General features: G+C 35.8%; 1 protein-coding gene across 4 annotated transcripts in view; it reads left to right on the forward strand.

Moving 5' to 3' along the window:
* LRRK2 (leucine rich repeat kinase 2) overlaps window positions 1-21,466 on the forward strand; it is a 67,782-nt gene that overhangs the window by 32,119 nt on the left and 14,197 nt on the right. For all 4 annotated transcript variants that reach the window (XM_061366241.1, XM_061366239.1, XM_061366240.1 and 1 more), the window contains 23 exons: window positions 328-583; window positions 807-995; window positions 2,643-2,764; window positions 3,500-3,569; window positions 4,015-4,235; window positions 4,866-5,116; window positions 6,451-6,599; window positions 7,319-7,412; window positions 10,111-10,297; window positions 10,665-10,846; window positions 11,356-11,585; window positions 12,598-12,725; window positions 13,926-14,144; window positions 14,917-15,118; window positions 15,730-15,818; window positions 16,668-16,855; window positions 17,767-17,921; window positions 18,333-18,479; window positions 18,632-18,823; window positions 19,588-19,734; window positions 20,064-20,164; window positions 20,329-20,519; window positions 21,194-21,354. In XM_061366241.1, coding sequence (XP_061222225.1) covers window positions 328-583; window positions 807-995; window positions 2,643-2,764; window positions 3,500-3,569; window positions 4,015-4,235; window positions 4,866-5,116; window positions 6,451-6,599; window positions 7,319-7,412; window positions 10,111-10,297; window positions 10,665-10,846; window positions 11,356-11,585; window positions 12,598-12,725; window positions 13,926-14,144; window positions 14,917-15,118; window positions 15,730-15,818; window positions 16,668-16,855; window positions 17,767-17,921; window positions 18,333-18,479; window positions 18,632-18,823; window positions 19,588-19,734; window positions 20,064-20,164; window positions 20,329-20,519; window positions 21,194-21,354 — 3,871 coding nt within the window. The remainder of the gene's footprint in view (window positions 1-327; window positions 584-806; window positions 996-2,642; window positions 2,765-3,499; window positions 3,570-4,014; window positions 4,236-4,865; window positions 5,117-6,450; window positions 6,600-7,318; window positions 7,413-10,110; window positions 10,298-10,664; window positions 10,847-11,355; window positions 11,586-12,597; window positions 12,726-13,925; window positions 14,145-14,916; window positions 15,119-15,729; window positions 15,819-16,667; window positions 16,856-17,766; window positions 17,922-18,332; window positions 18,480-18,631; window positions 18,824-19,587; window positions 19,735-20,063; window positions 20,165-20,328; window positions 20,520-21,193; window positions 21,355-21,466) is intronic.

Below are 21,466 nucleotides of genomic sequence, written 5' to 3' on the forward strand. Positions count from 1 at the left end.
CCCCAAGTGTCTTTTATCCACTGAAGAGATAACTGAATGGAGTTGCCATAGTCTATATGGAGTAACCAGACTATATAAATTACCATTCATTTTTGCCTGGAAATTGTTTGCACTCATGGCAGAAATTACAGAACTCAGGCATTCATTATATTTTGGGCAAAGACTTTGGGAAAATGTTCCAAAGAATATAGGCAGGCATATGCTCTGTGGGGTAGGGAACTGAAAAAAAGACATGAATACAAAGAATGTGAATTTGAGAGAATTCTCTTAATGCAGGCTGTTGTTTGAGTGCTTCACATAAATGTTTTTGATCGCTTTCTCTGTTAGGTCTGTGAGAAAGGAAATAATCCTAAATTAGTGGAATTGCTATTAGCCAGTGGTGCTCGAGAGCAGGATGTTCGGAGCGCTTTATCCATCAGCATAAAGAGAGGAGATAGTCAAATCATCAGCTTGCTCCTAAAGAAACTTAGCCTTGATGTCACCAACAGCAGTATATGTCTTGGAGGATTTGGTATTGGGAGACTAGAACCTTCGTGGCTCATTCCTTTGTTCCCAGATAAACTTACTCCATTAAGAAAACAAAGTGAGTATATATAGATTTTGCTCTACAGAATGTGTTAATATTTCTTGATGGTCTTATGTAAGTGTTTTAGATCAAGATATTCAGTTGAAGATCTCTTCATAGCATTCAGCTGGTTATAGAAAGACTGCCAAACCTTGAAACTAAATCAAGTTATTTCTATTGTTTTCAAGCTATTTGTGTTTCTTGGATAACATGCTATTTTTTGGTTTCTTTATACATACAGATGCAGGTTCTGCACTAGCAAGAATGGTGCTTAAATTCCAGATGAAGAATATTTCAGAGGATAGATCAAGAACTTCCTCTGATTTAAACTTCTCTGAAGATGGAGTGGATAAAAACTATGATTGGAATTTCATTTCTGACCCATTAGTGGACAGTCTTTTTCCTTTGAGTGATGATATTGATAGTGAAGGTAATTGTTTTTCTTCTTTTTATAAACCCAATCTAGTGTACCATGGCTAGACCATAGCCATAAATCAGTTGTTATTTGTACTTGAGATAAAGTATTTCCCTTGGAAAAAAAAAAAAAATAGGACCTTAAAGCGCTTTATTCAGTTACATATTTAAAATTAGTACTTCATGCATTCAGATTTGCAGAGCAAAAATCTGGAATCCATCCAACCAAATGTAGATACTGTTTTTGATGTCTGCTTCTGAGCTGTTCTCATATGCTCTCATATTCTCATATGTTCTCATATGCTGTTTTACAGTCTATAGCAAAAAGCAGGTGCTTCAAGAGCGCAGTTTGTCTCATCATGAAGTCAGGTGTATTGTGATCTAGAAATCCCTGTTTGCTAGGTTGTCTGTAAATTAAGCAGGTACAGTATATGTAAGTCTGGGATAAAATACCATATTGTTAGCAAGTAAGTTAAGTGAAACAAGTGCTATTCCAAGGATGTCTAATTGATCAGAAAGCGTAAATGACAAATCTGTGTTCAGTCCAACATCATTCTTGGTAAGCATGTCAGGAATTCTGACTGCCTTTAATTATAAAGCCTACAGCATTTCTGTCATAATATTGGTAACATAACAGCAAGAGTAAGTGGCCTTGATTTCCAATATGACTTTCATTTGTTCAGGTGTCACCGCTGGTTTAGAACTGTTGGGTACTTAAAATAATTGCAGATGAAGAATTTGAATTTTGGAATCAGAAAATCCTAAGGAATTGTTTTGGTTTTGTTCTTTCCTTTACATCATTCAGCACTGGTTTTAATTTCTGTAGGACTGTAGCACAGACATACCGTATTGATAGGTACTATTTATTGTCCCACACAGGAAAGCTGTTAAGTCATATGTAAATTATAGTGAAAAAAATGCAAGCTTTGCCAACAGGAGTTTTAAAAGTAGCTTTAGGAAGAGGAACACTAACTGGGTCCAGATAACCCCAAATTATGAAATTTGGAGTGGCATTTGATATTTCATTCTCAATAAATGTGGAAGTGCAAATTCATTTATTTAAATAACAATTTTTTTCTATTTTAAAATGTTATTTGCACTGCAGTAGTACAAAGATATGTTACAAAACATCTTTGGGCCCCTCACGAAAAGAACGACATGGAAGTGCTGAAAAGTGTCCAGAGGAGAGCAATAAAGCTGGTGAAGGGTCTACAGAACTAGTCTTATGAGGGAACTGGACTTACTTAGCTTGGAGAAAAGAAGCCTCAGGGAAGACCTTTTCCCTCTACAGTTACCTGAAAGGAGGTTGTAGTGAGGTGGGGGTCAATCTGTTTTCCCAAGTAAAAAGCAATAGGACAAGAGGTAATGGCCTCAAGCTGCACCACGGGCAGTTTAGGTTGGATATTAGGAAAAATTTCTTCACTGAAAGGGTTGTCAAGTACTAGAACAGGCTGCCCAGGAAGTAGTTGAGTTGCTCTCCCTGGAGGTATTTAAATGACGTGTAAATGTGCTGCTTAGGGAAATGGTTTAGTGATGGACTTGGCGGTGCTAGGTTTGTGGTTGGATTCTATCATCTTAAAGGTTTTTTTCAACCTGAACAATTCTATGATTCTAAATACTCTTCTTACTTATTTTTCCTCCTGTGTTATTTTTTTTGTACTAGGAAGTGAAGGTTCACTTTTTACAAAAAAGAAGTCCAATTCCATTGCAGTTGCTGACTTATATTGTAGGGAAATGGCATTTCAAAGAGGTTCTCCTACTATGCCACGACATTCCTACTCTGTGGTAAGCCAGACCCTTACTCCTTCCAGGCTTCTTCTAAGTCCATCTGTATTGCCTACTGCAAAATTGCTGATAATCAAGTGTTAGGAAAGGCCATGTAACCATATGGGCTCTTGACCTGCTGTTGCCATTTAGTATTTCTTTTTATTGCTGTGCAATTACTGTGCTCCAAATCACTCTATAGATGATAGTTTATTTCATCAAAAATTTATGATCAGTAGAAAGTACACATTCCTGGGAATTGCACAAATTTTTGGTCTGGTGTTCAACTGGAGATATAAAAACTGTCAGCCTATTCACGAAGACTCAACTACCTTAGTGGAACTAATATTCAGAGTGCTACTGTGATGAATGGGGGCCGATTTTATAAGGAGACATAAGAGGACAAATCAGTGGAATCAAAGTCAGGCTCCTTTGAAAGGAGCTTGTGTCTTTCCATTGACTATAAAAGAAAACTCTAGACACTTGCTTCCCCAGTGAAGGGTTTTTTTGTAATATCCTAATCACCCCTCCCTAGTGAATATTATTTCAGGTTGCCAAAAAATGCACTACTTCCATTACACTTCAGCTCTGCTGTTCTTTCATATTGAATGGATCAGTAAGTTCTATAAAGATGTGACCTACTGTTATTTTTAGTTGAAATGCACAGTTTCTTGGGGCTCCCCCTGGAAGTTCTGATTAAAAGTGACCATATTTGTATGTGTCCATAACGGTTTTTTCTCTTCTGTAATTTTCCAGGGACCTGGCTCTGATTATGAACCATTAATAAAACAAAGAAGAAAATTCTTGCCTTCAGATGAATCCTCCAGTAAGAAAACTATACAGTTTAACATATATAACATATTTTGTATCCTTAATTCTTTCACAAGCATAGTTTGCAAAGATTTTATTCAGACTATGTATTTCTTTACAAAGAAGAAGATACATTTTGTAAATACTACAGTGGAGTACCTATAACGCATATCTAGGGATTTTTTTCCCTGAGCTTCACAAACAATTTATGTAGAATTAATTGTATTTCATGAGTGCCCTTACTAGCTTTCAAAAGGTACTTCTGTTGTGCAGTGCAGTTCATCTCTTCTCTACTGTCTTACAAAATTCTGTGTCTTAAAAAGTTTTCATGGATTTGGATCTTACCAGTATTCAAACATTCACTGTCTTCTGCATTTTTAGATTCCAAGTTTGATTGATCTTAATTTTAATAATGTGATAAATGAAATAATGCTATTTTTCCCATGTTTTTGTTTTCATAGAAAGCACCTCAAAAATTTCACCACATCTAAGACCATCAGACAGTCTTTCTTCATTGATCTCAGAAAAGGAATATATTAAATCACTCGATCTTTCATCAAATGAACTGGAGAACATTGATGCTATTAGCCAGAATAGCTGCTTAACTAGTCATCTGGAACATCTTGAGAAACTGGAGCTCCACCAAAATGCTCTCACAAACATTCCAGAACAACTGTGTGAAGTAATTCTGCCTAATTTTATGTAATACAAGTTGAGATTAGTTACAATAAGTTGTTTATCTCTAACAACTACCCATAACAGTTTTATGTAATTTTATGTAATACATTTTTATGTAATACAAGTTGAGAGTAGTTTTTTTGTAATTTTATGCAATACAAGTTGAGATTAGTTACAATAAGTTGTTTATCTCTAACAACTACCCATAACAGTACTATCCATGAATATGGGAGTATATTTTTGCATGCTTCATACACATTCACTCAGTTTTCATTCAGGAGATTTATATTCAGCTAGAAATAAAAGTATTTTCATGGAACTGTTTTAAGTGATTTACTACAGAGAAGTGCTCTAGGACATGTTATATTGAGTAACATAGTGTAAATGGAACTGAGAAATGCAGGCAATTTATAGCTGTTAAATTTTATGAATCTGAGCTAATAAATATTGAAGAATGCTTTATGTTTTATTCTGTAATAGAAATATTATAGTTTACATTGGTATGATTGCTATTTTCTGCTGGTTTTCCTAGTTAGAGAAATATAAATTAATAAGTTGTATAAAATATAAATCAATTTAAAACCTGTAAATTCATATTTTCACTTTTTAAAAACAAATTATCCTTTTCTTTCAGAACTTGAAGTGCTTGACTTACTTGGATTTGCACAGTAACCGATTTACTTCTTTTCCGACTTATTTACTAAAAATGAATTGTATTGCAAATCTTGATATCTCTCGAAATGACATTGGACCTTCCTTTCCTTTGGATCCATGTCTCAGATGTCCAACTCTAAAGCAACTTAATCTTTCATACAATCAGCTCGTGTGCACTCCTGAATTTCTTACAAATGTTGTTGAAAATCTGGAACAGCTGTTGCTAGAAGGGTGAGTAGCATTAGTAAATGGATATATAGCGTAACAGACACAATAGTAAATAATGCATTTGTCATCCAGGTGACAGAGATGACTGTTACAGCACCGAAAGGATTGTTTATTCAGCAGTGAAATTGCCATTATCTCCCCAGTGTGTAAACTGCTACAACTTTCAGTGTTGCATTACAAAGTACATGAGAATACCTGTATTGGGCCTTGATGGGCATTGCAGTTTCAGTGACATACTAAAAATGCTGTAGTTAGCATTTTTCTGCTGTGTCCTGGGTTCAGCAGTTTGTTTCTGTACTGTTCAGACACAGTCCTCTCCAGACACAGTTCTGTCTCTGTCTCTGTACCCGTCAACTAGGGTTTTGGTATACAGAACACAGTTTTCATTCTGTTTTGTGTTCACCAGAGGGTTTTTTTTATTGTGACTCATGGAATTGCTTTTGTTGGCTATAGATATGTATGAAATGGCAGAAGCAGAGAAAATACATAATGTTTCGTTTAGCAGCACTTCGCATTGAATTTGTTCGTGAGTGAGTGAGATAATTGATACCTCTACCTCATTCTTAAGAATACTATTATTGATAGCTCTGTAAACTGCAGACAGTCTCATTCTTCTCCGGTAACTTACCTTAAATAAGATGGTGATGTTTTTCTTACATACAAGTTCACAAAGAATAAAGATAGCAATGTAGGTAACTAAGGGAAGAAGTATTAAATATGTGAGTCAAATATATAAAAGCGATATTTTAAATTCGAAATCCTGTTGTGTTTTTTCTCTTCATTAGCTTTATTTTGAGCTTTATTAGCAATATCACCTTTGCAAAACAGTGCTGCTTGGTTCTTCTGTCTCTGTATTTTCAGGATCTTTGTCTCTCTCTGGTGGTGTTCTTCTCAGAATACATTGTTCGTAGCATTGATACTCATCCTCCATTGTATACCCTATATAGAATTCCATTTTTTTTTGTTGTTGTTCTAGATTAATACTCAATCTGTAACTGTAATCTTACAAACACGTATCTTTAGTAAACAGAATTACTTACAAATGCAACCGTCCGCTTTGTGTGGGATTGAGCCTCAGTATGTAATCAGGAAATGACACCTTGTAGTACATGCTTATGTTTGCTCTCCAAATGGATTACAACAATCTTAATATCAGTCACGTAATTGCATGTTGCCACTCTACCAGGCTTTTGCTGACTGATTGGTCTTTATACAGGCAAAAGTCTTATTTGTGGTTTACCAGTGTAAGGATAGCATTGTCAGATCGATAATCTTTTATTTATTAGATAATAGTTTCTGAACAAAAGATGGATTTTTTTTTCTTATTATTCTCTCAGAAACAAAATTTCATGCTTATGTTCACCCATGTGCTTGAAAGAACTGAAAATTTTAAACATTAGTAAGAACAATATTTCATCCCTTGCTGAGAATGTCTTCATGGGCTGTACAAAACTGGAGCAGTTCAATGCCAGGATGAATGCTCTTGGTAAGTGTGAAAGTAGGGTCCACCTTCTAGGAACCATTCCCAGCCACAAAATTCCTCAGCCACCAGCATTCAGAGTCTTGGGAAAAGAGAAAAGGAGAATACCACATATGCTTGTCCCAAGTGTGTTGCAGTGGCTTAGCATGTTTTGTGCAATGGTGTCAAAATTAATTTATCTGTGAAAAATACAAATTACATAAATAAGATTATAATAATATTGCAGGAGTTCATAATTGCTCTCAGAATTTATTTCTGTCTTCAAGATAGAATCTTCCATTTTTAAATTACTGTAACAGTATTTCAGAAGGTAGCTCTTAGCCTTGCATTAAACACAGCTGAATCGTTGGAGTCATTTTGATATGCATAAGCCGCAACACTCACTGGGTGAATTATGAGAATGTATGTATATTGGCAATACAGCAAAGTGTAAATTAAGATTATTTCGTTATTTAATGCCAGTGTGAGGTGAAGTGTAGTATGATGTAATGTGATAAAAGCAGGTACATTAACTCTGTTCGAAACTTCTTTACTTTTGGGAGTTTAGTTTTAAATCAGCTTAGAAAAAAAGTTTCAGATTCTGCCTTCTGTAGCTTGTAAAAAGACCTGTGTATACAGGTGGTGTTGGACTCACCTTTTTAGTCTGTCTTTGATTTTAGAAAATTCAAGTGTTAAAAATAAGCAGTTCTGAAAAGTAATAGGATTAACCTCTTTTTCTGCTCTAGAAACAATACCTGACTTGTCATCCAGCATAACAAGCTTAAAATTATCTCAAAATCAGTTTACTAAAGTTCCAGAAGCAATTCTTCTTCTACCGCAGTAAGTTATTATTGTGTTCATTGATGTTACTGCTTACAGTATTTTCTTGATGAAAATCTCATGGCAAGACCTTGGTTAAGCAAGAAATCATGCATGTTTTACTGAGTTTCAGAAAAAATTCTCTGAACACATTAAATTCAAAAATTAGTAGCTTTTAACTGAAGACAAACCATCCCATTTTCTTCGTTGAGAAATTCTGTTCCTCAAATTCAGATTATTGTTATTCAGTGTATATTGCTTGAACTGAAGCTGACAATTCTTGCTGAGAAGTCCAGAATTAATTTAGTATTTTCTTGAAACCAGCAGTGAAAAGACACTGGCAATTTTTCCTTTTCCAGAAGTTCTGCAGACATTTGCACAAGGCTACTGAGATTAGTTTTTCACTTCCCAAACATCACAAGATACTTATTCTCAAAGAATGACACTTCCTCTGTATGGAATTGTGATAAAGATGCATGTGACATTTATTTTGGTCTACCTTCAATGCATTTCTCTTGTGAAAATCAAGCTTCTGCTTTTTTTTAAAGAAGTTACTGACCTTAACAGGTCACTAGAATCAGATTGTGGAAGGAGAACTTGCAAGGTTTGATCAGATCAGTTATCTGATAGATGTGGGTAGATGTGAGTGTTGATCGCACCCTGGGAAGGCAGATTCACAAATTTGTGAACTTAAATTGATCAAATTTACATAGAGTACATCATTATTAAAATGTTATTACACTGTTTCATCAAGGTAACATTTATATTCACAGCAGTCAATTTAACAGATGTGTTAAAAATGGTGCACCTTTCAGGTTCTACATCTCCCAGCCCAGACAAATCAATGAGTTGCATGCTTCGTGTTCCACAGCAACGTAAACAGCATGTTTGTCCAACACATAACTTACAGAAATGAAATGTTCTTCTTTATGTAGTTCTTAAATGTATGTGTAGTTGAACTATATAATTAATGAACACGTATGTATTTACAAACATTCTTAGAAACATTCTGATAAAAGTATGAGATACATGTACCATCTGACATTAGTCTCCTAAGTTAGGAACAAGAAAGAGAGCAGCTCAGATCACCTAGTAAGGCTCCAGTTTGTAAGTGGAATCTTGGATTCTAGAAAGTTGGTAATACCAGCAAGTTCCCATTGCTTTTTTTTTTTTATTTAAAATTTCTTAAAAAAGCCCATGAAACTGCATGTTTATTCTAGCAAATTAGACATTGCATAGGTCCTGCCCTGACCTATAACTGAAGTCATGAGCTAAGCTCTGTTCTCTGTTACCTGTATAAATATATATTAACTATACTGTTTACAGTTGAATTACAGGAGTGCAAACCACATTTATCTGTGTCTTCTACTAATCTGAACAGTCAAGCACATCTGCAAATTGTAGAAAGAATAAGGAAGTGGACTATTACCACAATATGTACACTTTTATTTAAAGTGACTCTTCCATTTACTGTCTACAACATATACACACAGTACAATGTGGATGTCAATTTTCATCATAAGGCAATTTCATCTACAGACAAATACATTGAAAGAATATTATACTAGATCAATCTTACGTATTTTCTTTTCTGAGTTAATGAAGACCTACTTAAAATAACACCTTAATTACTTTTGCTTGTAGTAACAATTCTCTGTCTTCTGTCTACATTCCTGCCAGAAAACTGTCCTGATATCTAATCCATTTGCTTATTTATTAAATAGTAGAATCATAGAATCATAAAATAGAATCATAGAATAGTTAAGGTTGGAAAGGGCCTTAAGATCATCTAGTTCCAACCCCCCTGTCACAGGCAGGGACACCTCCCACTAAACCATGTCACCCAAGGCTCTGTCCAGCCTGGCCTTGAGCACTGCCAGGGATGGAGCATTCAGTTTTCCTGGGCAACCCCTTCCAGTGCCTCACCACCCTCACAGTAAAGAATTTCTTCCTTATATCCAATCTAAACTTCCCCTGTTTAAGTTTGAACCCATTACCCCTTGTCCTATCACTACAGTCCCTAATGAAGAGTCAATACCCAGCATCCTTGTAGGCCCCCTTCAGATACTGGAAGGCTGCTATTGAGATCTTCACACAGCCTTCTCTTCTCCAGACTGAACAACCTCAGCTTTCTCAGTCTGTCTTCATATGGGAGGTGCTCCAGTCCCCTGATCATCCTCGTGGCCCTCCTCTGGACTTGTTCCAACAGTTCCATGTCCTTTTTATGTTGAGGACACCAGAACTGCACACAATACTCCAAGTGAGGTCTCACAAGAACAGACTAAAGGGGCAGGATCACCTCCTTCGACCTGCTGGTCACGCTCCTTTTGATGCAGCCCAGGATACGGTTGGCTTTCTGGGCTGCAAGCACACACTGAAGCCGGCTCACGTTAAGTTTCTCATCAGCCACCACCCCCAAGTCCTTCTCCGCAGGGCTGCTCTGAATCTCTTCTCTGCCCAGCCTGTAGCTGTGTCTGGGATTGCTCCGACCCAGGTCTAGGACCTCGCACTTGGCATGGTTAAACTTCATGAGGGTGTCATCAGCCCACCTCAGAAGCGTGTCAAGGTCCCTCTGGATGGCATTCCTTCCCTCTAGCATATCAACTGAACGACACAGCTTGGTGTCATCAGCAAACTAGTCATTCAGTTCCAATACAAATCTCAGTTTTATTGTTTTCATTTCCTAACGTCTCTTTTTTTTTATTTTTCATGTTTTTAGTTTGCGATCGGTAGATTTAAGCCAAAACAAGATCATAAGCCTGCCTGGACCAGTGCACTGGAAATCATTAAACTTAAGAGAGCTGTTATTTAATCATAACCAAATCAACATCTTGGACTTGAGTGAAAAGGCATGTGCATGGTCAAGGCTAGAAAAGCTACATCTATCCCACAACAAGTTAAAGGAGGTAGAGTATAAGATTCAATCTAAAGAAAATGAAATAGTTTTTCAATGTTTCTTTGATTTTTATGTCACCTCTCATACCACCATAAATCCTTAGTAAAAATATGTAAATGCAAATACTATTTCCTTTGAATGAAAATCACCATATTTTATTAAGCTTTTCTGTATGAATGTTAATCATATAATCAGTTTGTACGATGAACTCATTTTGAGGTCCTTTGTCTATTAGTATGTGAAATCAGGCCCGTTGATAAAAAAAAAAGCTAAAAATACAGTGGTAAAAGTAATACCGAATTCTGCTAAATATTTAATGTTCATGCTCATACTGGTTTTTGTAATGTTATTTACCCGATAAATGTTTTTTTATTTAGATTCCTCCTCAGATTGGCTTCCTAGAAAACTTGACTTCTCTGGATGTAAGTCATAATCCCGATTTGAGGTTCTTTCCTGATGAAATGGGAAAACTGTCCAAAATCTGGGATCTTCCTTTAGAAGGACTCCATCTTAATTTAGATTTCAAACATGTGGGATACAAAGCCAGAGACATTATCAGGTTTGTGGCCTTATTGTTCTTGAATATCCTCATGTTGCTTTCTTGGGATATGCAGTAAGCATTAAGAAAACAACATATCCTCTTAAAAAGACATGTTGGCTTGTCTTAACAAACTCCAGTATGCTACTTTATGGAAGATATCAGATCATATGAACTCACATACAAAAAACAGATTCTAGTAATTTCTGTATTACTTCTTGAATTTTATGCTTCTATAAACCATGCAATAAATGGTGCTTACCAATTATTTTGAATATGTTTCTTGTGTTCCCAAGTGCACAGAGCACATTTTCTGGGTAATTACAAAACAAAAAAAGGCATATTCTGAATTAAGCTTTAACTTTCAAATCAGAAATTAGAATAGATTGTTAAAATTCCAGTGATATCAAAAAGATATTGAAAATATAAAGAAAATGGTATGAGTTTAGGTTTTTTCCTTGGTCTTGAGTGCTGTTGGTATTTTTCTTTATTACAAACTGCTGTGAGTTCTGCAAACTTTTTTATGCCAGATTTCTTCAACAACGACTGAAGAAGGCTGTACCTTATAACAGAATGAAGCTCATGATTGTTGGAAACACCGGCAGTGGGAAAACTACCCTGCTACAACAATTAATGAAATGCAAACGAACAGAATTGGGCTCTTCAAAAGCTACAGTAGGCATTGATGTAGAGGACTGGATCATTCAAGGGAAAGGCAAATTGAAGAAAGATCTTATCTTAAATGTGTGGGATTTTGGAGGTATCTGAAGAGCTTATTGTCATTTCCTGTTGTCTTTTCTAATACATTAATGCATTACTTATTCTTGGAGTAGGCGTGTGAAATTTTGAGTTGTGGATAGTAGAATTATGCAAGCTTACACCAAAAGTCAAGTGACTACCTATAAATTAGTGAATTCTGTAAACTATGTATCCCTCAAATTTAATAGAAAGCCTCAGAAATTTCTCATCATCAGATGTGGTCTGACCACTTGTTTTGACCATAGCACTTTAGAACTGTTACTTCAGAATAGCGAGAAACTGTAATCACCAGCAGAATCATCTTTCAACTCTTTTTCTCTCTTCTATACTCTGACTCTGTCTAGGCTCTACAGCATCACTGTTTTTCAATGTCCCAGTAAACAAAGCACTTAGGAGACTTTGAACTTTGGGGTTTTCGAAATCTTTCTAAATATGGGCTACTCCAGAAGCACTTGTAAAATTCAGGGGCACTTTAGCCTATAGAAGAGTTGCTTCTAAACATAGGTCTGTGATCATTTAAATACAGTCTATGTCGCAATGGATAAGCACAGAAGAGCATAATTCAAGCTGAATGTCCAGCTTTAACTGTGATTTGAAGTGCTTAATGATGTGAGCTTGGGAGTCTTATTTTAACGTTGCTGAAAGGATAAGAGCAAGGAAGGGAAGAAGGAGGGGTCGGAAGGAGTGAGGGAGAAATTCAATATTGAAATTTTAAAAGAATCATGAGCTTTCAAGTTGTGTTTGTAGCAAACATGTTTATCCAGTTGTTAAATCTTACACTTCTTGGCTTAAAACTAGCTTACGTGTTTGAACACTACACTTCAGTCATTAAGCCACCACACAGTACCTACCTAAAATTCGTAGTTCTTATAGGTTTCCTCTCAATTTAGATGATTTTCTGTAAACATTGATTTTGTTTGTGGCTTAGTTATCTAAGTGTTCTGCTGCCTTTTTGTGACTTGAAGATCTTCATTGAGGGAAGTACTAAACAGTGGAAATTTTTTTGTCATTAGGACAAGAAGAGTTCTACAGTACCCATCCACATTTTATGACCCAAAGAGCTTTATATCTTGCTGTTTATGATCTCAGCAAAGGACATGCAGCGATAGATGCTATGAAGCCGTGGCTTTTTAACATCAAGGTAAGCCATAGATACATACAGAATGGAATTTCACATTCTAGGGAGCTGCTGGTGAGCAGCAAATAAACCACAAATATTTTTAGACAGGGAAAAAGGAAAGAAGCTCTTCAGTAAATAAAAACAGTAAGATGAAACAAGAGCTGAAATACATATTCAAAATATGATCAGCATCAGTTTGTACTTCCAACGGTAGAGAGTGATGTGCGAAAGAATAGTTTACATATTGTGGCAATATGTGAAATTGACTGATAAAAAGAAGAAAGGGATAGTGTTAAAGGGATGAGTAGTTAAACCCACTTTTTCTTTTATGCCATTGTAAATTTTGTGGAAATCAGAATTTTAGTAATTTAAAACTGAGTAGATGCAGGTTTGAAATCATGATGTTAAGTGTATGCTTAGCTTCCTGTTGTTAACAGGAGTGATTCCAGGACTATGATAGGAATACTGGTCTAAGGATCTGCTTACCTATATTTTTATTTCACTATTTTATTTTCATTTGATGAAATCACCGCACGGTGAGTGAGCATTCCTTGTCTTTTCCTTTTGTATAATGGTTAGCCAATGGTGAGCAGTGCTATTACATGAAGATTTTATATACTGATTCTGTTTGTTAAGCTTGTCTTTTTCACTCTTTCCACCTTGAGCAGTGATACTGGACAGAGGGTTATAGTCTGTTTACTGTTGATGAAGCCCATTTCTGATGTGTTCTCTGATATACAGTGCTTGCAAATGTGTCATTGCTGCACTGTTCCAATGACAACTAGCAGATTACACTTTGCTTTCCATTTTGTTGGTCATTTTTAATGAAAAATGCAGTTGTCCCTCTAATTTACTGGCAATGTTATTAATTTGCCAAGTATGAAACACAGATCTACGCTGCTTTTTAGAAAAAGCAGGTTTTTTGATATTTCTATTTTAAAATAAACTCACCTCTGTATGTTAAAAATCGTGTTTTGTATTTATAGGCTAATGCATTTTTACTACCTTATCAAGTCAAAGCTATTTTATAGGATTGCAGTTTAAACTTACTCTGAATAAAGACATGAAATAGTATTTCAGATTTCAAACTTATTTAAAAGAGTTATATTTAAAGGGGAATAAACAGTTGCTTTTTTCATTGTATTCAGTGTTTTGACTAAATTGCTCATATTTGGTGTGGATATGAAATAATAACATCAGCTGTCTGGATCTTACTAACAGGCTCGAGCTTCAACATCCCCCGTCATTCTTGTTGGCACTCATTTGGATGTTTCTGATGAAATGCAACGTAAGGCCTGCATGAGTAAAATTACTAGAGAGCTGTTGAATAAGCGTGGCTTCCCAGCAATCCAAGATTATCACTTTGTGAATGCTACTGAAGAATCTGATTCCATTATCAGGCTTCGGAAAATCATAATAAAGGAGAGTCTTCACTTCAAGGTGAGCTGCATCCTGTTGATAATGTTAAAAACATCTTAGCATTAGTTCAGGATTTAACGTGAATTAACACATAATTAAATACAGTTTTAGTGTGATAGCAAACTCAACTTGCCTTATAGAAAATGTTACACACAGCAAAATAATGAAGGAAAACCACCAGGTTTGTTTTAATTTCATTTTCTACCAGAAAAATCAACTTAGTAAAAATCTCAGCTAAGTTCTGTTTTCAAGCACTAGGGCCATAAATAGAAACAATGTCTTCAGGAAGGAACACAGGCTCAGGAAACAGGGGAAAGCATGGGGCTGTTTCCTCTTAAGTGTCACTAACCTGGCTACATTTATTTCTTCCTCTCCTCTTGTCCACTGACTATCAGCAATGGAGACTTGTAATTAAGCTACTACCCTTTCTCCCCCAGTTTATCTGAAGACATGTCTAGAAAGATTACAGATTACAAGAGGTATAAACTTTATTCATTTACCTCTGTTCTTGTGCTCACCTGAGGTGTATAATATCATCTGTTCGTACAGAAAATATTTTCCTTTTACTTCAAATCAAAGCTTTCTCTTTGAAATTGTGTCTTCTAAGAAGACATCATTTTTCATGGAAATACGGAAATGTTTTCTTCTTTGAGTATTCCTTTTTAGAAGAATGTTCATGTTAAAATTCTGGAAGAAAAATCAGTGACATCTACCTTTCAGAAGTCATCTTATTCAATAAATTTCACATGAATAAATGAATATACATTTAAGATTATTATTCCTAATTATGCAGATCAGAGATCAACCAGTGGTTGGTCAGCTAATTCCTGACAGCTACCTGGAGCTGGAGAAGAGAATTTTGCTGGAACGTAAAAATGTCCCAGTTGAATTTCCTGTGATTGATCAGAAACGCCTACTGGAACTGGTACAAGAAAGCCAGTTACAACTGGATGAAAATGAACTCCCTCACGCAATTCACTTTCTGAATGAATCAGGTAAAATATTCTCTTCAGGTATGTTTGTTAGCACTTTCTTGCAAAACTGCAGCAGACCAACCAGTATGTGTTTCTAAATCTCACAAAAGTTTGCCACGGTGTTAAGCTGAAATGCTTAGGCTTGGGTAACTTTAGTTTGATAATCCAGGTTACTATGTCACAAAGGAATTCCAAGATACAAAGGATTACTACTGTAACAGTTTATATCTTACCCCTCCTTGAAAACATTATACCTGCCATTTAGCACAGTTTCTGAAGAAAGTTGCAATTGCTGTAATAGCTTGAATGCTTGAATAGAATACTGATTAGCTGAATATATGTTTCAGCTTATCTCAGTGCTTTACAGACTGCATTAGATTAAATAATAAACCAAAAAACAAGTTGCTTGGAAAGAAAATCAAGTCAGATCACAAATGTAACAGGATGTCAGGTAAAGCTGAACAAACCATGATTGTGTTCTGCTGTCCTGAAATATTGACATAAATTCAGTAGCTGTATTTATTATTCAAACTGCTTATGTCAGGTAAGAAAAACAGCCCAGAGTGGGGTATTTACTGTGCTTAACATGGAGCTTGAGAAATGCATTACTAAATACAACGTTCTTTGTGCAGGTGTACTCCTCCATTTTCAAGACCCAGCACTACAGCTGAGAGATCTGTATTTCGTAGATCCCAAGTGGCTGTGTAAAATCATGGCACAGGTTAGACCCTGATTGCTTTTTTCATCTACATTTGTAGAACCTTTTCCCGTCTGAAACCACTGTAACTTATCCATGATTCTTCTTCACCATTTGTTTACTATTTCATTACCTAGAATTTTCTCAGGACCCAGGTTGGTTTACCTAGCTCTTTCTGTTTCTTTTGCTTTCAAGACAGTTGCCTGTCTCAGCAGTGCTCTGTTCTTATGCTGTAATGTCCAGTATCATTTAAACTGCACTGGACACGAGAATAGATGTAGAATAGAAAAACCCCATGGATGCAAAGTAATGCTGTAATATGTTGTGATAAATTGCAATGAAAGCTGGAGCTTTGGATTAAAGCAGTTAACAATGGGGGGAAAAGGATCATTGTGTGCTTACTGATGGCAAAAGGGAGTGGTGGATTCACATCTTGGGATGGGAGAGTAGCAGACTGACTGTTTAAGAGAAATCATCAGTGAAATGTTGATCTAGAAACACCAGTGATGTATATTCAGATTTCCTAACCTCTGAAACTTTACCTTTCATTCAGTGCAGGAAATGGGATGACAAAATATAAGTTTGAGCCTTTAAAACTGGTGCAATTAAGAATGAGAAAAGACCTAGAAGGTCCCAACACACAGTGAAAGCTACTGAAGAATGGTAGCACACAAGAGGTTTGGACAGCTTTAATATTTTTCACTGCTGTCTTCTTGCTGGGTAGCATTATGAAAATGTTCATTTTCACTGTGAAATGGAGTCCATTTTCCCCCCTAAGTATTAGCCTACTAAATACTTCAGGGATCAAAGTTCATCAGGAATATGCAATCTAATGATGACTGAACAGCTGAAATTGTTTTACTTTTTCGAAAGATTCTGACAGTGAAAGTGGAAGGCTTTTCTAAATACCCTAAAGGAATTGTAAAGCGTTCAGATGTGGAAAAATTCCTTTTAAAGAAGAGCAAGTTTCCCAAGATCTACATGTCACAGTACTTTAAGCTTCTGGAAAAGTTCCAGATTGCTTTGCCGTTAGGAGAGGATCAACTACTAATCCCAAGCAGGTAAGCAAAGAGCTAAACCCACAAATGGCAGCCATAAAGATCAATCCAAATGAAACATTCCCATCAGGTTAACTAGTTTAACTGATCACTAAAGCAATTTTGGTATATGAAAGCATGATAATATACTTCATACACTAAATTTTAGTAAATGCTTTCAGAGACATTTTAAGATGATCTTGTACCACATAAAGCTTACATCCTATTAGCATGGTGGGTAAATGGAACCTAGAAATGATAAAATGATTTATGTTGTAAGGATAATACTTCTTTTACCATGCAGCAGGAGGATTATAATTTACCTTTACATTGCAGTGTGCCAGTATTACAGATACTTATTGCAGTACAAAAACTAACCATGAATTTCTATAGCCTATTTGCTTGGAGTGAGAACCACAGTCAAGTTCTCAGAGGCAGTATCTCCTCCAAACAGTTTTGTCATTATATGTGGTGACAAAGAAGTGTCATGGATTTAAATGAGGTCCTTTTGCTTTATCTGAAGCAGGTAACACAGTTCCTCTGCCTCAATTACAGATTTCTTAATATGTTTAAGAATGCTTATGTTGCCTAGTGGAGAGTGTTGCATGGTTGCACTCATCAGAGTTTCTATGTTCTTTGAAGTCCTGGCAGAGGAAGATTTTACCTGAACATTTTACCTGCCTCATATGTGTCTGAGTTTTTTTTCACATGTACATTCAATATCCAGTGATTGAGGTTCTGTTGGGATTAAATTACAGCAGAACTTCACTTTACCACAAGCGAGCGGAATAAGCAAACACACTACCTGTCTGCTCCCTGATCATTTGAATTGATCATTCATTAATAAATAATGTTTTATGTAATAAATACTGTATGGCATCAGTCAGTTTTGATAAAGAGCAGCATTAAATAATGTCTAATATTTATTCTTTCAGTTTGTCTGATCACAGACCTGTTATAGAGCTTCCCCACTGTGAAAATTCAGAAATTATCATCAGGCTTTATGAGATGCCATACTTTCCTATGGGATTTTGGTCCAGGCTGATCAACAGGTTGCTTGAAGTATCACCTTACATGCTGTCAGGAAGAGGTACAAATCTTTACCTTCAAAAGCAATAGTGAGCATGAATTCATTGAACACAAATGCCAACACCTGCATATTAAAGCTATGTTGTTTATTTTGGCTAATTTATGGCCACTTCACAAACATGAGAAAACGCAGTGGTCATTTTTGTAACTTAAAAATACCCAGGAACAGATAATGCCCGATCTTTATTGCAGTTTGCAAGAGGCGAAAATTGTATTCAGCTTTTGTAGGGCTATTCTCATTGCAAAGTTGTAGCCTTTATTTTGTTCTTTAGTTGGGTAGGCATAAACCTACCCACTAAATAGTCATATTTATTATAATTAAATATTCAAAGTGCCATACATTTTCCATACATTTAAAAACATTACATTCATATTGGAGATCAGATTTTTAATCTAATTTTGTATTTTCTAGAGCGAGCTCTTCGTCCTAACAGAATGTATTGGAGACAAGGCATTTACTTGAACTGGTCTCCTGAAGCCTATTGCCTGGTGGAATCAGCAATATTTGACAACAACCCAGACAGTTTTTTGAAGATTACAGCACCTTCTTGCAGAAAAGGTTAATTATTCCTGAGCCTGATTTTTGCTCCAGTTTGAGTGCACCTTGGCATTTGGTTTGTTGTGCTTTTGCCTTTGGGATGTTGAGTTTAGCTTTGCAATTGCAAGTATGGCAGATTGCGATTGTAGTTTCCCTCTTCTGGTTTCTTCAAGGATGCATCCTTCTGGGGCAAGTTGTGGATCACATAGATTCTCTTATGGAAGAATGGTTTCCAGGTTTGCTGGATATAGATGTATGTGGTGAAGGGGAAACACTGTTGAAGAAATGGGCCCTGTACAGCTTTCAGGATGGTGAAGAACACCAAAAAATCCTTCTTGACGACTTACTTAAAAAGGCTGAAGAAGGTATATATTTATGCCATTTAGGCATACAAGAGGTACATCTGTATGTAGATAAATATTATATGCATCAGCTTTTTATAACATCTGGGTAATTCATGTTATTTTTAAATGTTTAATTTCTGTAAAAAATAACTAACAGTAAAAGTTAAAAGCAACTCATTCTTTACGTAAGAGCTGTCTGTATATGTGTATAATATGGGACAGATTGCAGCTACTTTGTGTAGTTATGTATAAATGGTAGTAATAGTTTATCGTGATGCTGATAATGCAACTTCATTCATGGAACTCAATCCAGCATGTAGTAAAGCTGATACTAGATCTTTTGGTAGGACCATATACAACAGAAATTTTAAAAGCTATGTTCATTCTACATTCTACAAGCTAACAGAATTGTTTCTTTTTATAAACAGAAAAATAACCTCTTGGTTAGTTTGGTGTTGTTACATAGCCACAGTTGCTATCACATTTGATTTGTACATATACAGAATCTTGAAAATACTTAAACATGTGAGATACATTAAGTTGAATGGCAACGTTAATTAGTTGTATATGCATGTATGTATGTTTATGAGTGTGTGTGCATACACATATGTACACACACATAAGGATTTCTAGTTAGGAACTCATAAAGATTTCTATTTAGGTACTCATGTAGCACTTCTGTTTAGGTAATCATGTGCACTCACAGAGATACATGTACCTTTCAATGCCTTTTGAATAATGACTATCGTTTTTCTTCTTTTTTCTGTCTTATTTGTTTCTCTTAGGTGACCTTTTGGTAAATCCAGATGAACCAAGACATACCATTCCAATAGCTCAGATTGCTCCTGATCTGGTACTGGCTGATTTGCCTAGAAATATTATGTTGAACAATGATGATCTGGAATTTGATGAAGCTCCTGAATTTCTCTTGGGTAGGCATTATTTTGTAGCGTCTTTTTTACAGAGCTGATGTAAACAAATCGGTTGAAGTCAGTTCTGCAACATATGGAAGAAAAAAATAGAGATTTGTTTTCTATGGAAATGTATTTTTTAAAGTATTCTGAATTTGGGGTTATGAAGTTTTGATTTTCCATTAACTTGTATGCTAGGACACTGGATTTTATGTGTTTGAATTACTGATCATGAACCTTAACACAGTAGATGATCCACCATTTTAAAATTGGACTTTTCAGCTATTTTTTTGATAAATGGTTGATATCCCTTTGGTTTTAATATTCTTTTCAATTTTATCGTTGGAAAGGTGATGGTGGGTTTGGATCTGTATACCGTGCATCCTATGGTGGAGAAGAGGTTGCTGTAAAGATTTTCAATAAACATACTTCCCTCAGGCTTCTAAGACAAGTAAGAAATACTGCCTTTTTTTCCTGTAGTGCCACTCTTAGAATAGCAACCCTAGTGAAGAATTTAAAAAGCTCAAGGCTTCACTCCAAAACATTTCTGAGTTTACTTCGGAACTACAGAGGTTATGCTATTTACAGTATTTCATCTGATTTTACAATTTACAGGAGCTTGCAGTGCTTTGTCACCTCCATCACCCCAGTTTAGTGTCTCTGCTGGCTGCCGCAATCCGTCCCCGGATGCTGGTGATGGAATTAGCCCTTAAAGGATCTCTTGATCGTTTGCTTCAACAGGACAATGCAAGTTTAACTAGAACACTTCAGCACAGGATAGCCCTACATGTAGCTGATGGCTTAAGGTAAACGTGATATCTACTTTGCTCTAAAGACAGGGTACAGCTGCAAGTAGGATATAGTGCAAATGAAAATCTTCTCTTTTCTGATATCTCATCTCAAGCAAAATGTTCCCTGGGCCAGGCAAATGCTTTCATTTTTAATGATTGATTAGCTGATAGATAACAAAATTTTACTACCTGTGATTTTCTGCTAACAAGTGGCTCTCATGTAAGCAGAGAAATAGCAAGAGCTCTGGGTGAAATTTGTATGTGGCCATTGGTTTCTTATTAAAATGTCAAAGAAGTTAATTCAGTGTATTGTTAGGGTTCTGAAAGTCCGTGAATGTCCTCAGGAGCTGTAGAAGTGTGACTGTAAAATGATAAAACCTGCAAAAGGAGCTTAGGGACCAATGAAGCTTAAATTTCTAAGATTCGGTTTTCAAACTGCCAGTGATGCTTCAGATAGCACTTGGTACTAAAGTGCTGCAGTGTTTATGTACAGTAAATAGTAATTCTAACAATTCTAAAGTCAATATCCAGTATGGTGGTGTCATGTTGGGGACATTTGACATTTTTAAAGACAATATTTAACATTTGAAAGCATGATTTACTGTTTTGGGAATGATCCACTCAATGTGCTTGTATAGATGCATCTCTGAATTATGAATGTTTTCAATAAATACTATTTTGGCTAACAGGTACCTGCATTCAGCAATGATCATCTACCGTGATTTAAAGCCTCACAATGTGTTGCTCTTTACTCTGTATCCCAATTCAGCTGTTATTGCAAAAATAGCTGACTATGGCATTGCCCAGTATTGTTGCCGAATGGGAATAAAAACTTCTGAAGGCACACCAGGTATGGAAAAATGCTTTGGTTTACAGTGCATTATGTCCAAAAATAGCTAATACGTTTTTTATGTAGTCTGTAAGAAGTCAATCACAAAATGAAATCCTAATTATATTACACG

This window comes from Neopsephotus bourkii, unplaced genomic scaffold, assembly GCF_033783945.1.
Source record: "Neopsephotus bourkii isolate Nb327-2 ecotype Australia unplaced genomic scaffold, CSIRO-AGI_Nbou_v1 NB_1328, whole genome shotgun sequence".
Lineage (NCBI taxonomy): Eukaryota > Metazoa > Chordata > Aves > Psittaciformes > Psittacidae > Neopsephotus > Neopsephotus bourkii.